This window comes from Nicotiana attenuata, chromosome 10, assembly GCF_001879085.1.
Source record: "Nicotiana attenuata strain UT chromosome 10, NIATTr2, whole genome shotgun sequence".
Lineage (NCBI taxonomy): Eukaryota > Viridiplantae > Streptophyta > Magnoliopsida > Solanales > Solanaceae > Nicotiana > Nicotiana attenuata.
Window position 1 is genome coordinate 37,185,689 of NC_031998.1, and position 18,769 is coordinate 37,204,457.

At 36.3% G+C, this 18,769-nt stretch overlaps 1 protein-coding gene across 1 annotated transcript; it reads right to left on the reverse strand.

Moving 5' to 3' along the window:
- LOC109233294 (ribulose bisphosphate carboxylase/oxygenase activase 1, chloroplastic-like) lies at window positions 2,078-5,159 on the reverse strand. Its single transcript, XM_019399118.1, has 7 exons — window positions 5,035-5,159; window positions 3,891-4,219; window positions 3,697-3,802; window positions 3,513-3,598; window positions 2,745-3,217; window positions 2,366-2,647; window positions 2,078-2,235 (listed from the first exon to the last, which is right to left on the reverse strand). Exons 1-6 carry the CDS (start codon window positions 5,077-5,079, stop codon window positions 2,367-2,369), a joined length of 1,320 nt encoding a protein of 439 aa, XP_019254663.1. The 5' UTR covers window positions 5,080-5,159; the 3' UTR covers window positions 2,078-2,235; window position 2,366.

The window sequence follows — 18,769 nt, forward strand, 5'->3', positions numbered from 1 at the left end:
CTCCCGGCCAAAAAACCCAATCCAAACAAATAATGGTTTTTGAAAACTCAAATTCGAATTCAAAGCTTCGAAGCGTTTTAATGGTTGTCAATGGTGGAATTGCTGCTCTTTTTTTCTTTATTTTACATTACTGGAATTAGGGATTGAGAGATAGAGGGAGACGTAGAGAGAATTCCCAATTGTTTGTAACAACACCCAATTAAAAAAATAATATTTTTTGAAAACCCAAATTCGAATTCAAAGCTTTTTAATGGTTGTCAATGGTTGAATTGCTGCTCTCTTTTCCTTTGCTCTACATTACTGGAATTAGGGATTGAGAGATAGAGAGAGACGTAGAGAGACGGAGAGAGAGAGAGAGAGTTTAAGGATGAGAAATAATTGATTTTTAATATAAAGGGATACTTATTTAATTCCTAAAGTGTATATAATTGGTAAATTTGTATATAGGAGGTAATTAAATTGAAACTTGAGTAGAGAGGATAATAAAATTTCTAATAATGTATATAGGTATGTAAAAATCCCATTTAAAAATGGAACCCAAATTTTGTATGGACTAAATCTAGTAAAGTGAAGTGTGTACGGCGGAAGCCCATTTAAGAAAATAAATATGCCATCTCAGTAAAACCAATTTCTAAGACAAACTAGGAATACAAACAATAGCTGTTAGGAAATAATACCATAATAGAATTAACGGCTAACACCTATTCCAACTCAAATTGGGAATACAACTGACAGACAGCCCATTTTGGAAAATATACGCGTAAAAACGACTCCAAACTAAATTAGGAATACGAACTTAATTACTTCTATTTATACCAAATGTGTCTTCATTACATTAGTTTCTGCTGCTCTTTGTTTGTTTTCAAGAACTCAAAGAGTGTCCACAACTTTGTTCATTTATTTCTCCATTAAAGAAACTATGAGTACTCTGCAAACTCATCGCTCTTCCCAACTTCCCCATAATCACACACGAAATTCCTCACCCAATTATTATGGCAATCACCAACAACAAAGAGGCTATCGGCGTAACGTTCAAAGGCGCCCTTATTATCAGTCTTCTAGACAACATCAGAGACTTCACAATCCAAGCACGAATTATCCTTCTTTCAGAGTTGGTTCTTACCCAGCAGTAATTGATGAAGTTTTTGCTCAACAATATTGGAATCATACCTCTGCTTTTCAACCTCCTCCGCCACACTATTCAGTCTCATTACCGTCAGTTGTAGTAGACAGCCATGGACAATACGGGCTAATTTGGAGGTACTGTCCTGTGCCTAATTATGAATTGATTGATGATAGCTATGTCACTAATGATCCACGTGAGTTGATAGATATTAGTACTGGAATGCTTGATCATCTGATCGGTCAGGAGGCAAATTCAGCCTTTGATTTTGGCATTCTGTATGATCATCTATTTGATCGTGAGGATGATGTGGACGGTCATCATGAGGAGCAAGAGAATGATGACGCTGTATTGAAGTATTTGAAAATAAGAACACATCATTCTCTTGCTAAAGATGGGGTCAATCCTACAGTAGTTGCTGATGTAGAACCAGAAACCTGTGCTATATGCCAATCTGAATATAAAGATGAAGAGAGTATAGGGAAACTGCAGTGTGGGCACGAGTATCATACGGACTGCATTAAACAATGGTTGTTGAGGAAGAAAGATTGTCCGATGTGTCGAGCTTCGGTTTTGCCTTCACAAGAACAGAGATTATAGAGTCATTATATTTACCTGTCCCGACTTACCAATTATGTCATTCAATGTGAACGTTATTTTGTTTTGATTTTGGTCAATCTGAAAATTGTTTACAATATTGTCTGATACATACAAATTAAGACATTGTTGTTCTCAACACTGTAAATAAGCAACTAATTACATAAATGAATATCATTGAGATTTAGTTTATATAGATGCTCTAACATACACATATTAAACATAATCTGTATGGTAGGTACTATTCTATCTCATTGCTGTTGTAATTTCATTGATGGTTCTTCTAATGATCGTCCGAGAGCAACAAACAATTGCAAACATGAAGAATAGACCTGATACTAACAAGCCCAGTAAAAAGATACTCAAAGTTTGTCTTCCCTTATAAATGCAACTGAACAGATTTCATGGATTACACAATTCATATTCTATAGCTACCATTACAAAAGTTCCTTAAAATTTGAAGATATAGGTTCCTTCATCACTTGTAGTAGGTGGATCAAGGTTTGTTGTGGTTCCTGCATCCACACAATAATGAAAATTTTAGATCAGTCCTATATATGACATATACTATTTTATCGCTAAAACATTTGAAACAAATGTCAAGCCTTTTCTTTAGGATTAGCTGAATGAAAGGTTCGCGCTAACATTAGAAGTTTCCAGTGCTGATGGCATCAGCATTTGCATCTCCAAGTGCTGCCTCTTTGAGGTATTTGTCAGCCAATTGAACTCTCTTCACATTCTCTTGCTCTTGGACAAGTAAGTTTCCGTACTCGAGCAGTTTGTCAATTGTCATCTTTGGTTGCTCAAAAGTTGGAGGCCCATCGATTGAGTTCAACAGTTTTTCTCCAACCTGTTCAATTCCAGTGCTTTCAATCCACTTCCTGACTTCGTCATCGTATACTCTTGCCCTCAAAGCACCAAAGAAATCTGTTATAAGAACAAACTTATACCCATAAGTTATCTTCATTTGAAAGTCCTTTTCTTTAAAGAAAATTCTTGTACCAACACATTTGAGTGGTCTTACCAATAGATTGTCCAGGGAAGGCGTCGACAAGCCTTACAACATGCTCATCCGGTACACTGTCAGTTCTGAAAATTCCCTTGCATACACCAATTCTGTCCTCTCTGGTTGGTGCCCAGTAGAACTTCTCCATACGACCATCACGGATAAGAGGAGCATACAATGTGGAGAAGTCGTTACCAGTGACTATAATGGGGACTCTGGCATTCTCTTGCTTGTTGTACATACCGGGGAGCTGGACATTAGTCGGGTTATCAGCAATGTTCATGAGGGTGGCATTCACCATTTGGTTATTAACTGTGTACTGTGTAGTTCCACCCATTCTACCAGCTCCTGCATCGAGATCGTTGATAAAGAGGACACACATGTTTCCTTTTCTGATTATTTCTGCTGCCTCGCGATACCTTTGCCTAATCAATTTTGCTGGCTCTCCTGCATTTCCACTTTCCAATTCTCCAGCACTCATCATGATGGGGCTGCAAATATTAAAGATGCGAACACAGTTGAGTAATTTTCATCCATTCCTTCTGACAAAATAAAGGGCAGCACAGTGCACTAAGATCCCACTATGCGCGGGATCGGGGGAAGGGCCGGACCACAAGGGTCTATCGTACGTAGTTTTACCCTACATTTATGCAAGAGGTTGTTTCCACGGCTCGAACCCATGACCTCCTGGACACATGGCAGCAACTTTAACAGTTAAGCCAAGGCTCCCCTTCTGACAAAATGAACTTCCAAAAAATCATCTTATGTGATCAAGTCATTACTCACTTGATTCCCATCTTTCTGAAGACAAGCTCACACTGGAAAGACTTTCCTTGGCCTTTGCCTCCCCATATACCCAAAATCAGTGGTACCTGTAAGAAAATTTGACAAGATTAAAACATAAAACCTTGTACCATAACGATAGTAAGGGAAAGAGAATTTCTAGATAAAAATTGTTACTATTACTGACCTTGATGTTGGGCAATTTCAAGAAGTTCTTGGTGATGTGAACAACAAGCTTGTCCATGAAAGCAGGAGCGATGTAGAATCCGTCCAACGTGTTGTCCAAGTTGTATCTGAAATAAATCAGGTGACAATTTTTCATTTAGATACACATTTTTCGGATTGATTATATATCTTAACTTTCAAAAATCTCTAACTTACTGGCGAAGACCCTGGCTGATGTATTCGTAGGATTGCAAGACAGCATGATGAGTACCAGTACCCGTAGGAGCTTGGAAAAGGGTGTCGACCATACCCTTACCCCTCGTGATATCCTGTTGATCATCGGACATGTCCATAACAAGTCCCTTCCATCTGTCCTTGTCTGTCTGTTTCTTCTCATCTATTTCTTGTTCTTGAGCTACAATCCTGAAGCTCCTGTTTGAGACCTTGGGGATGGAAGCTCCTTTGGCGTTCACATTCTTCAACGTCTTGCCAAAGAAGGCGGTGCTTGGAACTGAAATTCCAGCAACAGAGTTGTTCAAACTCAACTGCACAAAGGATGTTTTCTTAGTAAGAGGCACTTAAACATATATAGTAAAAATCACAAGCCATGTATAAATATAATCTCCTTTTGGCATCCTACGTTGCAAATTCATAGTAAATTCTTGAACAAGGTACACAATCTAGAGCATCTCGTAACCAAATTCTTGAAACAAAGTACATAATCTGGAAGCACATATTAAGTATATCAATTCTCACATAGCATCCTTTGTATCAATTTTACATGCGATCATCTCCAAAATCAATCAAATTTGTTGCCACCTTTTTCGAATAATTCAACATTCCCATCAAAGAAATGATAAATACTATCCAAAGTTCTAATCTTTAACTAAGAACACATTAAAAGTATACTACTATTACTATTACTATCACCCTTGATTCTCTTTTATACATGCCATTTGACAGCATGTGACCCTGCACATGGCGTGAGACAGCCTCTTGCAGAAATGCAGGGTAAGGCTACGTATAACAGACCCTTGTGGTCCGGCCCTCCTCGGACCCTGCGCATAGAGGGAGCTTAGTGTACCGGGCTGCCCTTTTATTTGACAGCATGTGACCACTTATTAATGTACATAAGATACAAGCCAATAGATCAACTTGAAATTAATTTTGTTTCTAGTAGAAATTGACTGCATGAGATAGACAACTAACCTGAAAAAAGAACGCTAGAATCATATTAAACAGAACAGAATCATAGAAACATAGACTAAAACAAACTAAAGACAGTTCAGATTCTACATTATTTAACTACTATAATAAGCAAGTTGACATGTCTTGAATTGTGAAGAGAAGAACACAGTACCGTTACTTTGTTGGCAGATGCTACGGTTGAGACAGAGGCAGCCATTGTTTTAACTACGCTGAAAATCAAACAACTGATCAGTAGCTCTTAGTATTTGGTGAGACAAATAGTTGATTGTTGAATAGAGTGTGGGAAGGGAGAGAATATTTATAGCACGAGTTATTTGGAGTATATGAGAAAGAAAATTATGTGCATTTTTGGATTACGAATTCCTAATGGCCACACGATGGAGGATTGGCTATATTACGTGTACATTTTGGATTAGGACTTTATTATGTGACATGGACATTGCTTTTTTCTCCTTTTTATTCTTGAATGTACTGGAGACTATATTAACAACAAAATGGAGTCTTCTCGGAACTAGTTGGTTTTCAGGTCAATATTCAAGCTACCTTTTAATCCATAAATGTTGTTATTTTCACAGATTTAATTTCTTCTTGTAGAATAAGAAAAATTGAAGCAATTAATCTACCGTTCCCCCTCACCCACCCCATCCCCCAACCACAATTTTGAAGGAAAAAAGAAGAAAAAATTAAAATGGACAACAAAAAATAGGAGAAAAGGCTAAGACCGCATGGCTGCTTGAGCAAAAACTAGAACTTACTTCAACTTAACTTTTGGAAGTAATTGACAATTTACTCCATATTTAAGAGTACAATGCTCTCTCACCTTCTCCCAACAATTTTTTGAATACAACCTATGTTTCGAAGAAACTTTATAGGCTTTAAATCGCTTCAGATATTTCAATTGGCCGGCAAGTCGTTAAAAGAAAGGCAATGTTGGCCTTGAAGTGGCAATAATATGTTGACAAATTATATTTTGTTGAATCATCTTGATACTTTCGTGTGTTTACTTCTTTATATTTTGACTCCCCTTAGTAAAAAAAAAAAAAAAAAATATTGTTCACTGTCTAAATAAATTCAGCGGTATTTGTAAGGATAAAATTCGATTTTTTTTATCAGTTTATAGATCTACCACCTTTAATTTGTCATCTCCATTTTCCTTTTAATAACTTGTAAGTGATTCACTTTGCTTTTGTATTCAGTTTATACTAGATGCGCATGGCCCATGCTCTTAGCAGGGGACCAACATTTTACGTTTCAAGTGGTAGTTAAATTTGAACGCTTAGCTTAGTCATTTGGTAAATGGTAATGAAGGACAGCGGTAAAAAGGAAAAAGAAGGAAGTAGCACATGGAAAGACATTTAAGTGGTTGCTAGTTTTAAATGCTTTTCCTAGTCATTTGGTGTTGAACGATATGCACATGGAAAAAAAACATAAAGCTAAAATTGCAACTAGCAGATGCCAAACACATGCCATAATAGAAAGTTGGTCAATAAAAAATTATTGCATCAGGTATCATGCTTACAAACAAAATATTTAGGTAAAAGAGCAAATAATATCAAATCAGATTTAAATTGTCAATATAAACCAATAACTAATTCCAACTGTCAATTAAGAGACAACCTTCAGCATTAACATACTTGCTGAAGATACAGCAACACAAATAAACACATTTTCATATATATATATATATATATATCGGTGCAAAAGTTTGTCCAATAAATACTTTAGTGTACACTGAAAAATGCACTTCACATGTAATATAGCCATTCCACCTATCAAAATTATAATCCAAATGACACCAGCAACGAATAATACTGTTCATATAATCCTCAAATCTTAGAGACATCTAATCAAGGGCAGAGCCACAGTGAAGATTGTGAGTTCGACCGAACCCAATAGCTTTTGTTCAAACCTTATATTTGAATAAAGAAATTCAATGAGTATGTACAAATTATTAATTTAGAATCCAGTAACTTAAAAGGATTATAATCCCAAATCCATAAGGTTCGAATCCTAGCTCCGCGTTTGAGTGAGCTAATCGGAGAATTGAATCATTCGGCTGTCTGTTACATTTGCGTAAACCATCTTTGTTTCTGACTTATTTTGAAAAGCGCATCGATCTAACGATCTTATCCCAAGGAGCAGGCATCGGGAGTCTTTCTTCTAGCTTGCAGAATTACAATCATCTAGACTCATCGTATAGATCTTCTATAAAATTGATCCAAATTACGAAAAGTAAGTAGCGTCAACGAAAATTCAGCTTTCAACTTTGGTAGCCCACTTCATTAGGGCTGTGCATTTGGATCGGATATACGAAATCCGATCCGATCCACTTTATTTCGGATTTTTGGATTTCGGATTTCGGATTTTCGGATTGTGTTTTATAAAATTTCGGATTTTCGGATTGAATTCGGATTGGTATGATCTAAATCCGATCCGATCCGAAATCCGAAACTATATGTACCTATATAAATACTACACTAAAATTTTAGGGTTAGGCTTATTCATTTTTTACACACCCCCTCACTCACTTAGATTTTTCCGCCTCTCTTCTCTTCAGTGAAGACTGAAGAGTCTCAAAGACTCAAAGTCTCAAACTTCTGATTTTACTTTGATTTTAATGTCTCTTTCTTCGCCTCTCTTCCCTTCTCTTATGTCTTTTATGTCTCTTTCATGTTCTATTTTTCAACTTTTGATTTTACTTTGATTTTTTTTTTGTTTTGGTAGATGGAAAATGAGACAGAGACACCCAATAAACTTCAAATTGTTGAAAATTTTGGTGAAAGAGATGCTTCAAACTGATTCCACAACCAACAACAGTGAATCTCAATATGATTGTATGGTGTTTTAGGAGATAAATGGTGTTTATTCACTCAATTTTTTTGATTATGATTGAATGGTGCTTTAGGAGATGAATGGTTTTTTCTGATTGAATGGTGTTTTAGGAGATGAATGGTCCTAAGTCCTAACCAGCAATTTTGTGACAATCCGATCCGACAATCCGAAAAATTATCCGATCCAAAGTTTAAAATCCAATCCGATCCAATGTTAATTCGGATCGGATTCGGATTGCCCTTTTCAGAATCCGAAATCCGAAATCCGAATCCGAAATATGCTAAATCCGATCCAATCCGATCCGTGCACAACCCTACTTCACAATACGATTATTTGAGAAGTAAAAAGAAAAAAGAAAAAAGAAATGGGAGAATTGATATAAGTGAGATTTATCTCTTGTTGGGGTGGCAAAATGATTCAAAGAAAACAGTTAACCACCCATATTATCCACTAAAAATGGGTTAGATAATGAACTTTTTAAAAACGGGTCAAATATGGATAAGAACCATATTATCCATTTAGAAAATGAATAACCAATGAGTAACCAATGGATAACTAATGGGTCTAACTTTTACATTTGTAAAGCCTCAAATTGTGGGTTCCTCAAGTTAGGGGGACTAAGAATTCTCCCAAAAGTGATTATATACAAGAAGTCATGGATAATATGGATAACCCATATTATCCGCTGGTTAACCCGTTTTTTATCCGTATCAAATATGGGTCGGGTCGGATAATTGATCCGTTTTTTTCATTACCGTTTTCGACCCGAACCATATCCGACCCGACCCGCCCGTTTGCCACTCCTAATCTCTTGCATATTGAAGTTTCCATTAAAATTTGAATCATTTTCCCCTTAAGCACCTCAGTAGAAGCAATATGCCAATATGTATGTCCTAGAATTTCCTTCTAGCTAGAATGATGTAATAAGATATGCTTGATTTCAATTATATATGGATGATAAAGAAGTCTAAAAAGTTTTGTCTGCGTGGCAACAGAAAAATATTAAAATATGTCATACATGTTCATGATTGCAACCTATTTCCCAACATGGGTATCATATACTACACCATATGTAGGTACCTTTGTCAACCGCTACCTCAACCCTGTAACTATTCCCCTCACCATAGAACCCGATTGGTACGAAATTGATGCGAAATAGTCAAATGAACACATGCATGTATAGAATAATTTAACAGGAGAGCTAGAGCGACAATAGTAATAGGCAGACTCGGGTACCTTATTTGGGAATTAGTAGTAAAGAGAAATATTGAGGGATGATGAATGGAAAAGGGCAAAATCCCTCAAACAACATCGACCAGCGCCGAAGACTATAAGTTAAGGAAAAGTCGGCTGAATTTTGTGCAGAATCAAAGAGCCTCTAAGAGAAGTTACTCAGGAAAATAGAGATCCCACATTAAAAGAGTAATGAAGAAAGAGAAGCACAGAAAAAGTTGAGGAGCTCACCAGAGAGATGATAATTTCAAACGTTGAAGAAAAATCGAATTGCAAAGAGTTTCTGCTAGCAATGTAGGCTTAGACCCAAGTAGTGTCGTGTCCTATCTGGATGGGTACACGTAGTTTGTCAAAAGAGAAATGCACGTGTCTATAGGAGGACAGAGAAATTCAATAACCCCATGATCAAATGGCCATCTGTACAGAGCAGAAATTCATTCACCATTCAATTAGGTCCAACTGCATTGTACAACTTTCACTACTTTTCGTACAATGCCTATTTGCAGTGTTCGTACAACCTTAGACATCTATATATATATATATATTAGTAAATATCCTATTTCCTTCGTGAAAGGTGACCATGTTGCAACTCCTGTCTAAACATCATCCCATTGCACTTCAAACATTTTTTTTGGGGCAGCAATATTGGCCATAGTAATTCATAACTCACAAAAAATAAATATCCCAAATTCTAGAAGCTCCTATTTATTCTGAAGACGCGAATAGGCAATTTTAACCAAAATGTGGTTCTTTTGGACTCAAAGAACAAAAATGTGTGGAAAAAAAATATAGTGACCAAAATATGTATAACGTCTTTTTAAAAGACGCTATACCTTAGCGGCCGTTTGGCCAGTTAAATATAGCGTATTTTAAAAAGATGCTATTAATATATAGCGTTTTTCACTAAGACGCTATATGTACTATGTGGGCCCACAAATAATTCTTCTGGGCTTAACTGACATAACAATTATTCAATTGCGTATAGCGTCTTAAGCTAAGACGCTATACCTTAAATAATTGAACCCCCAGACTGATTTTTATCTTATTTAAGGACGTTAAGAATTTTGTAAAAATCCATTCAGAAATATTCTCAAGTCTTGTGAAAATTTTCTTTGTTAAGTTGTTTTGTATTTTGTAATAATGTATGAAGAGTGAAGAATTATTTCATTATATTGGGGGGGAGGGGGTGAGGTTGTGGTGGCGAATTACTCAGTAAGCTATAGTTTATCTCCACAGTCTCATGTTAAGTTGCCACTCACAATGGAGTACGATACATTGGTATCGTTGTTATGAAAAAAATATGTGTGAGCAAACTTTCGGTGAATCATAAAATTACCGGAAGATATCCATATCTGTGACTCCGCAAGGGGTTTCTTGTTATGCGGAGTTTAACATCGAAGACGAACTTGAGAGATTTTTTGAGGACTCCGGATGAATACCGGGAAATTATTGTGATAAAACTATTGGAAATGTACATCAAGGATGAAGACGTTCGCAATAATGAGGTTGCGCAAAGTAGGAAAATAATCATCAGGTGATCATTTTGGAGCAGTTTTAGCCGAACAGGTTCCAGTTAAAAGAGTTTTGCCGGATCTAAACTTATCTCCACGGGCGAATGAGGAGCGAGAAAATAATTTCTCCCCTAGTATACATAATCCACAAGACGAGTGGTAAACTTTAATTTTTCTTTGTGTTACGATGTATATTTTTGTGTATTGTATTTGTATTAACACTCATATATTTCATAGGGGGTACTGACCAGATATGAATTTTACAAGTTATGAACCAACGGCCAGTTGGATATGCCTAGTTTTTGTGTGTTGGATCATGGTGGTCCATCTGGGAGTTAGCATCAACAAGATAATGTCCATCATGGGATATCAACACATTATGATTTGTAAGTGACCAATTTGAGTAACTCATTATTTCTTTGGTTGTGTAGTGAAAACGAGCAACTTGATGGCCCTATCCTTACTCAATTGCCCGAAAATGACGTATTTAATCGGGATCTAGCAGATGCGTAGAGTCAGGAAGAGAATAGTGATTATGACAACAATACCGATAAGTCTGGAGATTACACACCCTTCCCTAACGAGGGTGATGATGAGGAGGAAGAGAATGCTGAACCTGATTTGACGAGAGAGCATGCTCCACCTCCCGTTAGACCTAGAGTGTACGAGTCCCACGTGCCGTTTCATTCAAGGCATATTCCTTACCTGTCCACCATTTGTATTAACACGCATTGAAGCCTCCATAAGGTACAAGATCAAAAAGTGTATTACATCTGTCCACCAGGAATATGGGTGTACCATTACCAAAAGAAAAGCATTTTTCGAGCGCAAACGTGCGTTTGAAATTAATTACGGTGACTGGGATAAGTCAGTTGCATCTCTACCCATGTACATGGCCGCATTGAAACAGTTTAACCCCGGGACTGTTGTTGAATGAAAGCTTGAGCGGAGTCCTGGAATATCATAACATATATTCAGATATGTGTTCTGGGCCTTCAAACCAGCAATTGATGGTTTTTTGCATTGCCGGCCGGTAATATCCATAGACGACACTCATGTCTATGGAAAGTATGATATTAAGTTGTTGATTGTCATTGCAGTAAATGGTAATGGAGGTATATTTCCCCTAGCTTTAGCTATTTGTGCCAATGAAAGCCAAGAGACGTGGATGCTATTTTTGAACCACTTGAAGGAGCACGTTGTCAGACAACGTTCAGGTATTTGTCTAATATCTGATCAGCATGGCGGTATTTTAAGTTCTCTACAGTATTTGCCTGAATGGAAGGAACCGTATGCATACCACCGTTACTATGTGAGGCACCTGAAGGCGAATTTCCAGAAGGCACATCCCAACAAGGACTTGCATGATTTAATGTGGTTGGCTCTAACTGATCACCAGGAGTGCAAATTCAGGAGGCGCATAGAATCGATCAGGAAGGAAGACGAAAGAGCCTATCATTGGTTGATGCGACATGAGCTTGGCAAGTGGACATTGCATGCGGATGGTGGCAGACGATGGGGAACCCTGACTACAGATGTGTCACAGCCTTTCAACGGGTTATTGAAGTCTGCACGTGGATTGTCTATCACTGCCATGGTGTGGATGTCATTCAAACAGATGGCGGAGAGGTTTGTTGAAAGGGCTAGAGGTACATTGTCATTGATGGAGAGGAGTGTTGAATTTATGCCAATACTAATAAAAAGATTTGAGAAATACAGAAGGCGAGCACATTGGCATTCATTTTTACAGTATTGCAACGAGCGAAATATTTTTGAAGTTCGCGCCGCTATCCATCAAAATTGGAGAAATAATACACACACCGTAAATGAAGCCAGAAGGTTGTGTTCTTGTGCGAAATAGTCCATCTATCACATGTCGTGCTGACATGCCATGAACTACTTTCAACATATAGGTTTCGTGGCAACCCAGTACGTTGATAAGGAATATAGTGTTGCTGTGTACTTAAACACCTATAGTGGACAGTTGCAGCCAGTGGGTGCTGAGCATTATTGGCCACCGGAACTATTTAAAATGGTGTGTAACAAGGAGTATTTGCATAAGCTACTAGTGCAAAAAGAACGCATATACAGAACCAAATGGATGTTGGTGATACCGTTTATGGGCGTAAATGTGGCATATGCTCGCAAACAGGACACGGCCGTCGTAAATGTCCTTCAACTGGTTTGGGTGACAGTGGTAATCCAGCTCCTGGTGGAAGCTCATCTAATGTGCCCAACTATCAAGGATACACGTAGTGTTTTATTTCCGTAATGTGGTTGTAATAAGTGTATGTACTTGTTTATCTTGCAGAATGTATGAAATAAAATTATATTTCCATTGCTGTTAAATCTTTTTGATATTTAACATTAATACTTCAGTACAACAATCTAACATAAACCCATTTAAAAAAAAATAACCTTCAAAATAATCTTTATGATATTTAACATTAATACACGTAGTGGCACTTTTTTAATGGATGTTGTAATGCTTGAGGCCCAGTAGCACCAATGTATCCTGAATTCTTATGTTCTTATGTTTGTTGACTAAAATTGGAGGTAGTTTGTGTTTGAACTATCAACTTTTTGATGTATTTTTGGGAATAAGAGATACTTAAATGATTAATTTCTATAACTACAAGGATACTACGCTAAAGGGCACTACGTTTTACTACGCTAAAAGATCACTACTAAAAAATCAGGTTTTAGCGACGGACAAATTCTGTAGCTAAACAGAAAAATCCGTCGCTAATCTCAGTTAGCGATGAATTAGCAACGGATTATCAAGAAATTCTACTAGCTACGAGCGTTCTAGCTACATATTAGCAACGACGTTCGCAGCTAATCCATTTTTTTTTTGTAGTGGGTCACTATATTACAAATACGAGCACCACATTAGGCCACAAAATACCACTACAGGGAACTAAAGTAACAATTTATCTAGTTTACTAGTCTTTTAGCAATTAAATAATCTAAACTGGATAAAAATAACAAATTAATTTAATCACAAAACAATCACGAAAATACATATACCACAGTAAAAAGTAACTAATTAACATTTTTTTAACAAGTAATAACAATTTGTCTATTTTACGAATCTTTTTAACACACTAATACTATAGTCCGGATATAAAATAACAAATTAGTTAAATCACAAAATAACATAAAGCACATAAAAAGCAACTAATATGCATTTTTATACAAGTTTTAACAAAAACTAAGTCGGAATACCTCGATTTAAGGTTTTTAGAAAGTTGAAGATTTTGTGATTTGAAGCTCAAACAAGCAATAATGTCCGAGATAACGCCTTAGCTAGCATGTGGGATCGAGAATCTACACTTTTTGTGGGACCGGTGGGCTCCACTCGAGTTTTTTTTTGATTAAAAATGGGGGGGAGGGGGGGGGGGTCGCTGTGATTTTTTATTTTGGGGGGGGGGGGTACGGATTCTGTTTTGGGGGAAGGGGAAGGAGACGATCTATATTATATGTATAGCGTTTTTTGTTAATATGCTATATATGTAGCATCTTAACAAAAGACGCTATACTTTCCCGCTTTACTTAATTCAAATATAGCGTCGTTTTAAAAGACGCTATACCTTAACTGGCCAAACGGTCGTTAAGGTATAGCTTCTTTCAAAAAGACGTTATACATATGTTAGTCACTATATTTTTTTTCAGATATTTTTATTCTTTGAGTCCAAAAGAACCATATTTTGGTTCCGGACTCGCTAACAACGCAATCCACTTGGCTACTTTCTGACCAATTGTATATTCACAACCTTGGAGAAGTTGTCTTCTTGTTTTTCTTGCTCAGACTCACTCTCAAGGCTAATAGTCTAATAGTATCTCGGGGCTGACCCACAATGAACTCTAGTAACCCAGCCGAATTTATTATTTACATCTCTTACACTCTGTTTGGATCATTGTTCCTTATCGTTTTATAATGTATTGTAGTGTATTGTATCGTATTGTATTGTTTTATGAATACAATATTTGGATAAGCTGTATTGTTTGTTATTGTTAAATAATATTTTGCTGTTTGGTTTGACTGGATCGTACTGTACTGTAACTGATAAGTTTACTAAAATACCCTCAATGGTTTAAATATTATATTTATCAAAAATTATGCATAAAAATAATTTTAAAAAACAAAACAGAAGAAGACAAAACACATTAAGAAAGCAGAACAAAGGAGAGAGACAGAAGAAGGCAAAACAAAGGAACACAACTAATTAGAATTAAGTTAAAAGCAAATTAGGAGAAAAAATCAAACAGAAGGCGGCAAAATACCTTTAACGTTGGCGGCAGAAGTTTTGGAAACAAATAAAGTAGGTTATAAGTTGGAGATTTGGAGTTAAAATAGAAAAAAGTTAAAGGGTAAAATAGAATTATGGAGTAATAAGTTAGGACATAATTGAAAAGAAAAATAGGAAACAATCCCACCACACCAAATCGGTTGTTTCAAAAAATGGGACTTTTCATTATTCCGGAACAATGGATTTAACAATACAATACAACCAATTTTAATGAAACAATCAAAACAAACATTGTCTTGGGATAACAATATAATACGGTACAATGGGGAACAACCATCCAAACAAGCTGTTAGCCTATCTATTTATCTATCTATATCTATAACAATGCTGGATTTTGCTTAATTTACAACTAAATTCAAACACCACTAGAAATACAGACTTTTCCCACAGACGAATCGGTGGGAAATCTGTGTGAAGTTTCAATATTCCCACGACATTCCCAGGGAGACTCTCGATGGGAAAATGGCTGGTGGGAAAATAATTTCCCACGACATTCGTGGGTAATTCCCAGGGAGTTTCCCACTGAGGGTTTGGTGGAGTCACCTAGTGTAATTTTCCACGAACGTCGTGAGAAACGTAAAGAAAATAAAATAATTTAATTTTCTTAAGTGTCCCACCGAATCCGTGGGAAATATTACAAATTATTTAGATATTTTTTTTTTATTTTACCCATGGAAGCAGCGGGAAATATTCATAACATCTAGAAAAAAATGCACAAAATTCCTACGGAGTCGGTGGGAAATCTGGAAAATATTTTCGTGGCCAAATCTGTTTTTAGAACTACACCACCTGCCAAATAGAAAGTACAACCAATAATACAAGACTAAATACAATTAAATATTCAGATATCAAATTCAACATGCAATCCAATTCATTTCATAAACAACAACTAATCAATCCATTTCATAATTAATCCAACTAATCCAAAAGTAGAACAAAAACTCAAAAAATCCAACATCCAAGTACCATCCAAGACAAGCTAATAAAAGAAACTACTCCTAGCCCTAATTATCATCAGATGTTGGAGAACGAGGCACAGGAAATGCACCAAATGCTAAGATGGAGTTTATCTGAGACTTGAGACTTTTAACATCACTAGTGACAAGTCTTAATGCATCGTCCTTTTGCCTCATTTCTTCCTCCCTTCGCATTTCCCCTTCCTCTCTTCGCCTATCTTCTTCCTCCCTCCGCTTTGCATCTTCTTCCCTTTGTTGAAGATACAACTCAGTAATCTTCGCTACCTTCCTATTCAATTCCTCAAACTCATCCAGATCAACCGAGCAATGTGAGGAAGAATAAAAACCAGACAATCTAGAAGTACGATGACCGAGACTAAACTCTAATCCAAGACCGTAGACTCTCCCCTTATGCACGCCACCAACTGCCTTAATCCACATGTCCATAATCTCCTCTTGGGATGGTTGGATTGGCCTACCTTGATCATCAATCGGCTGACTTTGTTACAAAATAAACGAAAAATGAATGCATATGCAACCAAACCCCTTGCAATCTTTAAACTAGAGGCTGATCATTAGAAGAAGAAAAAATGAAATTGAAAACGAAGTCTCGCTATAGATTTGGATACAATTCCATAGAAGGAACCGTTGACTTGTAAATCTCATATATAAGTCTGTTCTCAAACTCAGTATTTGTATAACCCAATTTAGCTTCTCTTGCCTTTGGAATCATTTTCGCACCAAACACATCCCTATTGTTCAAAGAGTTTACATTTCCAGCCAACTTAATCAATTTTATTGCTAAAGATCTTCAGCATCAATAATGTGCATGCTGGAAAAAAAATAAGCTTGTACAACTTTCTATAGGCTTGTAGGCTAGATAGATAAAAAAATAATGCAAGTAAAGCTTGTATTGGATGTTGAAATTATTTTTCTTTAACATAAAATGACGTCCAGTAGATTTAAGCAGCAATAAAATATTTTCCAGAGAAACACACATTATATAAGATCATGCTACTTCATCTGAAACAAGAGACCTGCTTTATAAATTAGAAATGAGATTCCACACCTTTAGAGAGCTTTGCGCTTCAGTTCTATTCTTTCCAGACTTCACTAGCAGCCAGAAACAAGTATTGTACTGATTGTTTATGTGAAACAAAAGGGAAACAGAGAAATTCTGGCCAGAAACTAGGCACACCCATATCAAAGAAGCAGCATTATCAATCAATCCAGAACAGAGAAAAATTGGCTGAAGTATCAAAAGTACATCTTTAGCAATAAAATTAACTCTAAAATAGACCTTAGCAGCTATATTCCTAGAACTTCATACAAAAAAAGAGATTGTTCTTTGGTTGCGGTTGGTGGCACTTTTATAAAGATGGAGATCTTCTATATCCACAAATTCCACAATGCACGCTCGCAAAAAGGGCCACATTAAAGAGAATAAGGAGCATACACAGTGATTCCTTTAACTCTTCACTGTCTAGAATAATAAAATAGAAAGTAAATGGATGTTTTTACATACAATTTCATAGCACATAACAGTCAGACTCAGAATGTTTCAATCGGGTCAAGTATAAATATAGTAGTGTTAAGGCTGGCTTACCAAAGAGCATTCAAGAGATTAACTCACAGTGCATAGAAGCTCTGTTTTCCATTTCAATTGCAATATTCTGATGCATATAAGTTTAGTATTGCTCAACAATATTCTGATACAAACGGAGAGAGTAACAAGAACAGGAAACTAGCAAGGTCATTGTGTAACTTCACCAAAATGGTGGTTCATTAATTGGAAAAATGTTTCATTAGACTTATCATTGGCAGTGGAGAAAGACAGAAAAGGGCAAAACCAACCATTAAAACTCCCTACAGCTCTCAGTATTCACCACAACCTCAGACTTAAAACTATTGAGACTTTCACAGTTTTTGGAGCTCTTTGCATTTTGAAAAGCTCATTAATAAGCTACCAACAAATAATCTAGTTTAAAATAAAGCTCATTAAACTTACATAGGTTGTCTCAGTCGGTTCGATCCTAGTCTGATTTTCCATCCTTCAACTTCTTCACGTGGGTTTCCTCAAATACCTCATCATGAGTAACTAGTCTTCCTTTAGCCTTTTCCTGAAAAATAAATAATATCTTAAAAGATGGTAACTAAAGTAGTTATAAATCAAGAAAAATATAATAAAGACATTACCAATCTTCTTCTCTGAGCCGCCATACTAATTGAACCGCCCGTGTGCACTGAACCACCCTTGTCGGACAAACGGGCTGCCCTTCCCTGGGCGCTCTTTTTTTCAAATTCCGGAGAGTTCCAATACTCAAGAAGTTTAACCCAAGTCAAATCAAGACATTAATGAACAAAATTCCAAGTCCTTCAAAGCATAATCACCACATTAATGAACAAAATTCCAAGTCACAAAAGCATAGTACAAAATTCCTCCTTATGTTAGAAAAACTAACTTGCTTCCTCAACTTTGAAAATCCATCTTTGTGCGTTATGGTGTTAATCAAAATATACACCGCACATCAATAATAATATTAAGATGGAATTATTTGGTTCCCGATCATAAATCACTTGTAAGGGGAGAATGTAATATACTTTCGTATATAACCTATATCAAACTGATATAGATAACTTTGTTCTCTTAAGCAATAATTTAACTATTAAGTGGAGGTATAAATTATTTTGCTAAATCACCTGTGATGTAAACCAACTTATCAAGATGAACTGTCTTGAATAGAAACTTGAAAATTATGCTCTAAATTAAATTATTGAGCAAGCTACCTCGCAAACATCAGGTTGCGGGTTAATAATAATCGCACATGTAACCATCTCATAGATGCATCTTATGTGGTATATATGACAGGTGAATGGGCCCATATTCACCTTTGTAATTCCAGCATTCATGGGATTCAGTCCTAATTTTAGTTGGTCTGTTAATTAATGAGAACAAACAACATAAGAAAATTCGCAAAGAACTTTCTAGTTCTTTCATATTTACCCATGTGAATTCTCTTTTATTTTTGCACATCATACTT